Source organism: Capricornis sumatraensis, chromosome 3 (assembly GCF_032405125.1).
Source record: "Capricornis sumatraensis isolate serow.1 chromosome 3, serow.2, whole genome shotgun sequence".
Taxonomy (NCBI): domain Eukaryota; kingdom Metazoa; phylum Chordata; class Mammalia; order Artiodactyla; family Bovidae; genus Capricornis; species Capricornis sumatraensis.
In genome coordinates this window covers 106,567,265-106,579,294 of record NC_091071.1, presented here as the reverse complement: position 1 = coordinate 106,579,294, position 12,030 = coordinate 106,567,265, and the positions used below count along the sequence as shown (strand labels likewise).

Here is a 12,030-nt window from a genome sequence, read left to right as displayed (position 1 = left end):
AAATAAGGAAAGCAGAAAAGGAAAAAAAATGTATATATACACATATGCTAGGAAGAGCTGTAGAATATTTTACTTCAACTTGTGTTTTTATAAAAATTAATGAAAATCATTTTACCTACTTAGCCACTGATGTACTGATTCATTTCAGTTCAGTTCAGTCGCTCAGTCATGTCCGACTCTTTGCGACCCCATGAACTGGAGCATGCCAGGCCTCCCTGTCCATCACCAACTCCTGGAGTTCACTCAGACTCAAGTCCATCAAGTCAGTGATGCCATCCAGCCATCTCATCCTCTGTCGTCCCCTTCTCCTCCTGCCGCCAATCCCTCCCAGCATCAGGGTTGTTTCCAATGAGTCAACTCTTCGCGTAAGGTAGCCAAAGTATTGGAGTTCCAGCTTTAGCATCAGTCCTTCCAAAGAAATCCCAGGGCTAATCTCCTTCAGAATGGACTGGTTGGATCTCCGTGCAGTCCAAGGGACTCTCAAGAGTCTTCTCCAATACCACAGTTCAAAAGCATCAATTCTTTGGCGCTCAGCTTTCTTCACAGTTGAATTCTCACATCCATACATGACGGCTGGAAAAACCATAGCCTTGACTAGACTGACCTTTGTTGGCAAAGTAACGTCCCTGCTTTTGAATATGCTATTTAGGTTGGTCATAACTTTTCTTCCAAGGAGTAAGCGTCTTTTAATTTCATGGCTGCAGTCACCATCTGCAGTGATTTTGGAGCCCAAAAAAATAAAGTCTGGCACTATTTCCACTGATTCATTTGGTAGTAATTAGTTTTTAGCCTATAAATTTGTGTCTGCCAGGGACACAGATATAAACAGACATTACCTAAGTTTTAGGAAAGCTCAGCCTGGTGTACATTTAGCCTAAGTAAGTGAGGTTTCGGTTCCTGGATATTTTCTCTCACATATAAGTGTAATTATATTCAAGTATATCTAGTAAGAAATTTAGTATCAACTTATAGAAGGATTTTATTAGCCTGAAAACATTTTTCATTCTACCTCCCTCAGAGAGAATTACATTATAATAAAACAATATTCTTTACTGTTTATTTTTGTTCCAAGTGGTTGGTTGGTTTTTATAAGATTGAAAATAGTAAATTGATAGTTTTAGGATGATGCTAAAATTAACGTAGTACATTTAGCTTTTGGTGGTTATATTTACTACTGCTATTTTATAATACCACTGAATAATTTGAAATTCTTAATGTCCGATAAGAGAACTGCATCTAAACTATAGCAGAGGGAAATTAAAGCTTAAACTGAGATTTATATTAGAAGATTCAAATGTTTGTTTTAGTAATTTTAGTTCTTAAACAATACCCACCAGACAATTTATAGTTGGCTTCTAATTTTGAAGTTTCAGTTCCAGCCTTCCTTTTCCTTTTTTCAAAAGTCATTCTAATAATAGTCAGTTTTTAATGATATCCCCAGATAGTATGGTCTGTTGATGATCTAAGAAGTCCAAGAATCAGAATCTTAACATTATAATTCTGATTGCCAATAAGGCCTTTGTTAATGTTCTGTTGCAAGTTTTTAAAAATGAGTATCAGAATATTAACTTCTTCCTCTGTGGGTTGAAAGTCACATAAATTTTTAATATTTTCCCTTTTAAGGGGAAGAGACTGAACATATAATATGGGCTAGACACTGTGCATTTTATGTACTGTTTCATGTAATTCTCATTTACTTATGAGACAAGTGGGGCTTCCCTCATAGCTCAGTTAGTAAAGAATCCACCTGCAATGCAGGAGACTCCGGTTCGATTCCTGGGTCAGGAAGATCACTGGAGAAAGGGATAGGCTACCCACTCCAGTATTCTTGGGCTTCCCTTGTGGCTCAGCTGGTAAAGAATCCACCTGCAATGTGGGAGACCTGGGTTTGATCCCAGGGTTGGGAAGATCCCCTGGAGAAGAGAAAGGCTACCCACTCCAGTATTCTGGCCTGGAGAATTCCATGGACTATACAGTCCATGAGGTTGCAAAGAGTCGGACACGACTGAGTGACTTTCATTTCACTTCACTTCACTTCACTCTATGAGACAAGTATTATTTTTCTTAGAAAACAAAAGTAACTGACTCAAGCGGACATGGTCACCAAGTGCTAACGTTCACATTTAAATCCTGGTCAAACTCCAAGTTGCATCATCCTTGGATTCTACAATGTTGCTTTTCACCTTTTAATTTAATTAAAATTTTATACAGGTATAGTCCAGTAATAATTTTTAGCTTGCTAAGTTTTTTAAAAAAATATTTTCGACTGTGCTGGGTCTTGGTTGCTGCTCAGATTTTTCTCTAGTTGTGGCGAGACAGGGCTACTTTTTACTTGCGGTGCCTTCTCGTTGTGGCGCACAGGCTTAGTTGCTCTGTGGCACGTGGGATCTTCCCAGATCAGGGATCAAACCAGTGCCTCCTGCACACTGGTAGGTGGATTCTTCACCACTGAGCCACCGTGGAAGCCCTGGCTCACTGATTTTAAACATGTGCTTATTATAAATTTTGAAGTTCTTTAATTCACATTTTATAATAAAAGTAGTTATTTTGATCTCTGTTGTAAGCATTCTTTAGTGGAAAAAATGGAATGAATTGATTTGAGAAAATTTACTGATTCAAGTAATTGAACCATATTTAATGCTAATTTTAATAATTTAGTTAGGGTGTAGGTATTTGTCAAGCATGATTTTAGTGTATCTGTAAGTGTTCATAACTTAACAGTAGACTTTAGTAATTCACAGTGTTGTGTGAATAATTAAAAACAACCATTTGTATTACTTTGAAGACAAATCTTTTTGATGTCTTTTAGAAGTGTTTATTCTTCAAGAGAGATGAAACTAATGGGTGATTTACCTTCTAAATTTTCCTCTAATCTCAGATACCATTCATAATGGAATGGAAATTCTTTTCTATGCTTCAGATACTTCCATGTACTGTCAGCTTAAAGTTTTATTAATGATGACTAATTTGGGCTCTTCTGAAATTATTCACAGCAAAACTGATGAATGTAGATTGATGATTAAATTTTTTTAAACTTATTTAATTGTTCTTTTAGATAACATTAATCACATACCTAGAGAATCTTTTAAATTTACAAGAATAATATTCTCTTGAATAGTATTTAAGGACTGTTTCAGAAGGGTAAAATTTAGAATGCAGGCTTGAATACAGCACTTTACAAACAGGAATTAAATGTATCCTTTTACTATAACTTTCCTTGTTTTTTTACTCTAACATTCTTGGAGGAAGTCTAATATCTGACAGCTTGCTCTCTAACTTGCTGTGTCTTAATGTAAATAGTTTTAAATCTATAATCTCTCAAAAGGTTGACATAACTAAATTTAAATTCTTTATTTTCCGCTTTTGGCTAACTTGTGGAAATTTTTTTTTTCTTTAGATATAGATGCCCTTGTAGGAGGAGAAGTGGGAGGCCTGGAATTTGGCAAGTTACCGTTTGGTGCCTGTGAAGATCCCATTAGGTGTGACTTTCATTATATCATTTGAATTATGGGACTTTAAAAATTCTATTTGATATTGATTTTACTGTGTTTTATAATACTGCAACCTCCTGGAATGAATGTAGTGCTGGATATAGAGACCTACATGTAATAATCTGTCCATCTTTTTTTTTCCTCTGTAACTTAAGAAGTAAAAGAGGCTTTAAAGTAATATGTAAAACATATATAATACACTTCATGTATTCAGTTCAGTTCAGTCGCTCGGTTGTGTCCGACTCTTTGCGACCCCATGAATTGCAGCACGCCAGGGCTCCCTGTCCATCACCAACTCCTAGAGTTCACTTAGACTCATGTCCATCAAGTCCGTGATGCCATCCAGCCATCTCATCCTCTGTCGTCCCCTTCTCCTCCTGCCCCCAATCCCTCCCAGCATCAGAGACTTTTCCAATGAGTCAACTCTTCGCATGAGGTGGCCAAAGTACTGGAGTTTCAGCTTCAGCATCATTCCTTCCAAAGAACACCCAGGACTGATCTCCTTTAGGATGGACTGGTTGGATCTCCTTGCAGTCCAAGGGACTCTCAAGAGTCTTCTCCAACACCGCAGTTCAAAAGCATCAATTCTTCGGCACTCAGCCTTCTTCACAGTCCAACTCTCACATCCATACATGACTACTGGAAAAACCATAGCCTTGACTAGACAGACCTTTGTTGGCAAAGTAATGTCTCCTCATGTATTAAGTATATATTGATATAATACATCAATGTAATATATAATATAAAGTAATATACAATAATTACATTAATACATTAATGTAATTAAGTGTATATTAATACACTTAATGTATAAGGAATCGCTTCCTTATAGAAATGATTCTTGGCCTACTTTGGGAAAACATTTTAAATATTGAAAAGCACAGACATTGTCATATAACACAAATTTTCATGTGTCCATCACCCAGAGTTAACAATTTTTTGCATTTTTCTTGGCCGCTTTTTCACAATTAAGACTTAAATAAGAGACACAAAGGTGACCTTATAGGTTACCCAATTGCTTTTCTAGAAGAGCTACTGAACTTAAAAAAAAGAATAAAAACAACTGTTTCACGAGAAAATGTAGGGGTTGGAAAACTTCATCACTGATAGCAAAATATTTGGAAAATATTAACAGTGCTTATATAAAAACTATCTAATTTGTTAAACTATTTGGTTATTTTAAAATATATATATATTCACATTTTTTCGTTCAGTTGCTAAATTGTGTCCTACTCTGCGACCTCATTGACTGCAGCATGCCAGGCTTCCCTGTCCTTCACTATGTCCTGGAGTTTGCTCAAATTCATCATGTTCATTAAGTCAGTGATGCTATCTAACCATCTCATTCTCGGCTACCCTCTTCTCCTTTTGCCTTCTTTAATACTCTCACTTAAATGTAGAAATAATAATACTTCTAACTTAAAATCACTTAAGGGAGACAGTAAAGTGGATATCTTTTAAAAATTGATATTTATTATATGTGCCAGACACTGTGCTAAGAGGAAGATCCTGAAGTAAGTAAAACTGACAGATTCTTCCTTCTCGGCATTTGTAGTCTAATTAAATAAAATAGATGAACTAATCACCTGAGTAAACTTAGAATTATAAATTATGGAGTAATTTGAAGGAAAAGTATAGAAAGTATTGACACTAAAATGAGTGACTAGTTTAGATTTGTATGCCGTCAGTAAAGTTTTCTCAAAGGAAAGGGTATTTACTCTGAGTCTTAATTAGGGAAGAATTTAGCCAGGCAGAGAATGAGAGAACGACCATTCCAGGTGCAGGGAAGAGCCTGTGCAAAGCACCTTGGTGCAGGAAAGAGCTTGGGAAGTCTACTGAAGGGAACGAAAGAGGGCTCTCACGGCTAGAATGCAGTGAGCAAGCAAGAAACGCTGCGGGGGTGGATACAGATACAATTATGGCTCCAGTGGGGTCGTTTATTTGAATTTTACTTAGAGAAGATTTTAGGAGGAGAGCAATAAACTGATCTGATAGAAGTGTGAAGGTTTTAATTATTAAATATTTCTTCCAAATCTATATCGTGATGAGGAGTCAGTCAGCAAAGGAACAAGTGATTGAAGGACACAGAAATAAGTTGAGGCTAAGATGGTGTGTGTGGCACACAATTTAAATCAGACTGATTAGCAAATATTGTGGGCATTATGCTTTTGAAAAGGCATGTTTAATAGTGAAAGAGGAAATGAAGAGCCTTTTTCATTATCTTGTCTCATTGTCAAAGAAACTTTTCTATAGTTAGAGGGAGAGGAGAGGACTTAGTCATAAAAGCTTAGGAATTGAATTTGAGGTTCATACTTTAAAAAATTCAGTAGTGTATAGTTTTAAATTTCAAATCATTCTAATCATTTAAACAATATGATATCACATATTATTTGTGGTCATTTTTTACCTTAATTTTATTATGAATAATAAATTCATGTTCAGTGCAGAAAAAATGTAAAAATGGGCAAAAACCCTGTGTTTAGTAGTCACATTGTCTAGTTGCAAACTGTAATAGTCAACTCTAATTCAAGCAAAAAATCAATTTATTGGATAGATACTTAGTAAGTCTAATGTTTAATTGGGACCATTGTAGAACCAGGCTCAGAAAATAGCCTTGAGCCAAGCCTGCCTAGTTGTCTGGTTCATAACCCGGGTTACACTGCATTGTTGTGGAGTCCTGGCCCACTGTGAATTCCTAACTGTGCTTACAGATTCAGATGCTCAGACTGCAGTTGCCAGTTAGTCACCGAAGAGCAGAGAAATGAAGTAATTGACCCTTTTGACTTCTGTATTCTCCACATATAACAAGTGAGATCAGAATCTAGACAGGAGGGAAAAAAAATCACTAAATTTATAATCACCTACTCACAGGTGATCATGGACAACAGCTTGCTATAAGTGCTTCCAGCCATTTTTCATATGAATTAAGTGTGTATATGTACGTGTTTATGTGTATATATGCAGCCGATCCCCCCAACACCACCCTCAAGTTGACTTGCTAGGAGAACTTGTAGGACTCAACATATAGCTGTGCTCATGCTTATTTATTAAGCAAAAGGATATGTAAAAATCAGCAAAGGGAAAAGGCATATGGGGTGAGGTCCAGAGCAAATGAAGGACAAACTTCATCTTCCCATGTAGTCACACAGGACACATTTAATTCCCCCAGCAATGAATTGTGACAGTATGTGTGAAAGGCTGTCTACCAGGGAAGCTCACTAGAGGCGCAGCACTTAGAAGTTTTAATCAGAGACTGGTCATATAGGCTCCCTCTGGCTAGCATGTACCAGAAGAAAACTAGATGTTTCCATCAACCATGTTTTTGGCACAGGTAATTTAGGCACAAGGAATGATAAGAACCCTCCTGAAATTCAAGTTCCCAGATGCCAAACCAGGGACTAGCCTTGCAAGTAATCCTTTCTCAGTGTTAGGCCTGGTATGGTAACTCTTTTCTGCAGTATTTTTATTTATTTTATAAATGTATGTCATCATACATTTTTTTGTGGCTTGTTATTCTGCAGTTTAATTTTCATCTATAAAAGAGGTCAGCAAACTATGACCTGTGGACCAAATCTGACTGTTGGCCTGTTTTTATATATATAATGAGCTAAATTACCATAGTTTAACGGGCTAAACTCTGGACGGTGAAACCAGCCCAAAAGGTGTCCCTACAGTTAGCCCATGAATGTGCCTGGAATCTGTACGCACCGTGGATGGTCTTCACGGGGTTAGGTCTTGTTCATCCCATGCCCTTCCCAACACGCACCCCTTCTAATGCAGTGGAGCTTAGGGATCCGCTCAGCCTCCAGCAGAGCCTGCACCAGGCTTCCAGCAGATCTACTCAGAATTCGATGCCTCTTAGCCAATCTACCCTTCATGGGTCTCCACCAGGGAAAGCCACCCCAAGCACACCAAAGGCTCAGGGGGTGAAGTCTCAACCCAGGAAAATTAGAGCGGAAATCATGCTCCCCAACCTCATGAGACAGTGAGACTTCCCCTCCCAGATCTCCTTCATCAGGAAGACTGGTGACGGTCAACCTCAAGGTCAAGCTGCACCAGTGCCTCCAGATGATGGACCCCGAGAGCCTTAGAGAGCAGCTGTCCCCAACCTTTCTGGCACCAGAAACGGCGTTCATGGAAGACCAGGGTGGGGAATGGTTTCAGGATGATTCAAGCACATGATATTTATTATGTACTTTATTTCTATTATTATTATTATCTCAGATCCCTGGGTTGGGAAGATCCCTTGGAGAAGGGAATGGCAACCTACTCCAGTTTTCTTTCCTGGGAAATCTTGTGGACAGAGGAGCCTGGCGGGCTACAGTCCATGGGGTCACAAAGACACACGACTTAGTGACTAAATAACAACAACAAGGGACTAAAAGTGGTTTTACGTTGTTGAGGGTTTTAAAAGAAAAAAACAAGAATATAGCAAACAATTGATACATGGCCCATAAAAAGCACAAAATACTTCCCAGAGGGTCCTTTGTAGAAAAAGTATGCCAATCCCTAAACTATATAAAAATGATATTTTCAAAATTGAGATATAACTTAACGTACCATAAAAGTCACAATTTTAAAGTATACAATTTAGTGTTTTTAGGGTTCAGAGTTGTGCAACCATCATTAGTATCTAATTCCACAACATTTTCATTACCACAAAAAGAAACCCCTCGCCTCTTAACTATCACTACCCCCACCCCACCTCTCGCCCCCACCATCCCAGTCTCCCTAGAGCCTCTGGCTCTAGACTGATATTAATGTACTTTTTGCCTATATGGATTTTCCTTTTCTGGACATTTCATATAGGTTGGATTATACCATATGGGACCTTTTATATCTGGTGTTTTCACTTAGCATCTTTTAGAGGTTGATCCACATTGTAGCATGAATCAGTGTATCATTGCTTTTTGTGGCCATATAATACGCTGTCCTGTGGAATAGTGCTGCATTTTACTTAACTCATCAACTGACAAACATTTGGTTTACTTATACTTTTTGATTATTATGTATAGCATGGTTTTTTCTTGCAGACATTAATATAAATATGCCATCATTTGCTAAACCAGGTGCTTGCAGTTTTATTATATTACAAATGATGAACATTTTTAGCATACTTTTGGGGGCATATTTCCAGTTATTTACTGAGAATACAATTCTAGAAGTAGAATTGTTGAATCAGAGTATATATACATTATTAAAGCTTCAGATATATTGCATGTTTTGTTTCAGTGAACTCCATTTAGCAACTACATGGCCTCACCTGACTGAAGGTATCATTGTGGATAATGATGTTTATTCGTAAGTATGTTAAAAATAGTACATTGAGAGTCACAGATTTCAAAAGACTAAACTAACTGCCCAGTGGGTTAGCAATTTTTCTTTTTGAATCAATTTCTGATATGGTTGTTTACTTTTGTTTTTAAAGATCAGTTTTTAGACTGACTGATGTATATTAGAAATGTGTTTTAAGCTGTAGACTTTGGAGACAGGATCCTTAGTTCCAGGGTAGTGAGCAGTGTGAATCTTACTTGGGCTTAGCAAAGATGTCTCTAGTTAGTTTGGGAGTCAGTGCATAATTCTGTTGGACTTTTTGTAGCTGGTAAGAACATTTGATAAGGACTTTTAAGAGATAATGGTCATTAAAATATGTAGGGAGAACATTTGATCATTCAGTGCCATAAATAACAAAACATCCATATCATACACTCCTGTGCAATGGAAAAATTGCACAGGAAAAAATTGAAAATTGCAGCGAGCCCTATCCCAGAAGAATGTGGGGAAAGAGGAATGTAATTTTGGTATCGTCTCATGCTTGATGCAAAACAGTGAGAAATAGGACACTTTGAAAAAAAATAGTTAAAATAAATGTGTTCTATTTTCTGATGGTAAAAGTAACACAAGCTTTTAAAATCAGATAATTTAGATGGGTATAAAGAAGAAAGATTACCTACAATTCTGTTACTTAAAAAATAACCAGTTAGCATTTAAGGGTATTTCTTTTTAAAGTATAAATTTATATATTAATTTGCTTTATTCATAAATACAGTTATTCATTAAATAGATGTAGATCTGTGTTGTCAATTTTTAAAGTACTGCATAATATCCCGTTAAGCGAATGCAGCATAATCTGTTTAGCTGAGAAAATGGGGTACTTGATCTTGTGCAAATTTTTATAGTTTTCTTTTTATTAATAAATACTGTAATAAAAAACATTAGGATTATTGTACATTTTTGCTTGTTTCTCATTTTGTTTTATTTATTTCTAAAATATTCTCATTAGGTTATCATTCTATGTTACCTGATCAGAATCATTTTTATGCTTTTTGATTAGTTTGTTCTGATTTTGGTTTTTCCTTTTGTACTTTTTTGTCTAAGAATTTTGTCTTAAGGTTTTATTTTTAAAAACTCATCTAAATGGTCTTCTGCATGTGAATAGCAGTAAGTTTAAGGGAGGCAAAATGGATTGCTTGTCCTTCTATATAATGTTTTCATTAAGACTGCATTTTGATAAATTTATGAACTTTGCAGATTGCTGTAAGATCTTGTGTTTATAATTTTGCATTTTAGTGATTTGGATCCTATGCAGGCTCCCCATTGGTCTGTTAGAGTTCGAAAAGCTGATAATCCTCAGTGTTTACTAGGTAAGATATTTATGTTCCTTTCCCAAAATACCACGTATTTGTCTTTCTCCAGATCAGGAACATTGGATGTATTCTTTATACTTTATTTCACCTATCTGAAAGTTTTTTTAAAGTTTTTTACATTGTGACCTTCTCAGTTAATGTCATTAAAAATTAATCTTTGTCAACAGCAGTGACTCCTTCTGGTTATTCTTAAAGAATACTGGCAGACTTTCTTGTCATTTAGTTTTAACCAGTCTACACCTCAGAATTCTCTTATGTTTTCCCAGGATCTGAGTTTTATTTTCCTAATGCTTTATGTCACTTCTTTTTTTCCTTCTGTGGCATATTCTGCTTCTTCCATTCTGGTTAGTGGAACCCCTTTTTGTCTTTTGTCATCCCTATATGCTTGCAGTATATGACAAGGATGAACACTGAATTTGATGATCTGATTAGAGCCTTTCTGTAGGGCTCTGTACTGTATCTGCAGATATATTTTCTGATAGAGGAAAAGAGGTATAAATAATCTTGTATATGTCATAGGGATATTTGAAGTGAAATAACAATATGTGAAAGTGAAAGTCACTCAGTCGTGTGTGACTCTTTGCAACCCCATGGTCTATACAGTCCATTGAATTCACCAGGCCAATACTGGAGTGGGAGCCTTTCCCTTCTCCAGAGAATCTTCCCAACCCAGGGATCGAACCCAGGTCTCCTGCATTGCAAGCAGATTCTTTTCCAGCTGAGCCACAAGGGAAGCCCAAGACTTCTGGAATGGGTAGCCTATCCCTTCTCCAGCAGATCTTCCTGACCCAGGGATCAAACCAGGGTCTCCTGCATTGCAGGCAGATTCTTTACCAACTGAGCTATCAGGGAAACCCTGATATAACATTATAGAAATGTATTTGTATAACATTTAAAACATATAGAACATTTCTGTAATATTATAGAAATGTTATAACATTATAAAAATACTTTTAAAACTGTCATTCACTCTTCAGGTCATAATTATTATATCCCATATCTAGAATTATCTTTCTCTTCCTGCTTTTGTAGATAATGTCTCTTTCATGAAGTCTTCTGAACCCATCTCCTCTATTCAGTCTTTTTCTCATATTTAGTGGATGTGAAAATTATTTTCTCCATTTCTGTGTTCATGCATGCCACATTTATTTCATACAATGTAATACGTTGCCATTCAGCTGATGGAGTTATTACTAAATATTTATTGATAGTTTTGGGGTATTTCCATAAAGCTTTTTTTCCTGAGCTCTGTATCATTCATCATGTTATTCATTAAATGCTAATTAGCATTTACGTATATAAGGTAAAATTCCTGCCATCTTTGTCTTGAGGTATAGGGAAGTAGTGAGGCTTCCCTTGTGGCTCAGTGGTAAAGAATCTGCCAGCCAATGCAGGAGATGCTGAAGACGTGAGTTTGACCCCTGGGTTGGGAAGATGCCCTGGAGAGTAAATGGCTACACACCAGTATTCATGCCTAGGAAATTCCGTGAGCAGAGGAGCCTGGCAGGCTTTCCAGGAGGTTGCAGAGAGTCAGACACAACTTGGTGACTAAAACAGTAAGAACATTGGGAGGTAGGTAGAGGCTTGATAGGAAATGTTTTAGAGTTGGATAGACCTTGTTTTAAATCCTAGATCTACCAACTGCATGAGAAAAGATACTATTTATCTTATTCAGGCCAATAGTAAGTGCTTAATATTACTATGTCCAATTATTTTTCCTTTCATTCTAGAGGGAATTATAAGAAAAAACTTTTAATAACCTGGGACATAGAGGGAAAGTAAAAGCAAGGCTACCTTTGAAATGGGATTAAGTTTTTGCATTGGGTGGAGAAACTGAATGGTTCTTTTTCTTTTTTTTTTTAATGTCAAACTTAATGCATTTTTATGACCAG

The 12,030-nt window shown here is 36.6% G+C and overlaps 1 protein-coding gene across 3 annotated transcripts in view; it reads left to right on the top strand.

Moving 5' to 3' along the window:
- The window catches only part of RAB3GAP1 (RAB3 GTPase activating protein catalytic subunit 1), a 123,111-nt gene that overhangs the window by 73,417 nt on the left and 37,664 nt on the right, over positions 1 to 12,030 (top strand). For all 3 annotated transcript variants that reach the window (XM_068967306.1, XM_068967307.1, XM_068967308.1), the window contains 3 exons: positions 3,398 to 3,479; positions 8,724 to 8,792; positions 10,062 to 10,135. In XM_068967306.1, the coding sequence (XP_068823407.1) occupies positions 3,398 to 3,479; positions 8,724 to 8,792; positions 10,062 to 10,135 (225 nt within the window). The remainder of the gene's footprint in view (positions 1 to 3,397; positions 3,480 to 8,723; positions 8,793 to 10,061; positions 10,136 to 12,030) is intronic.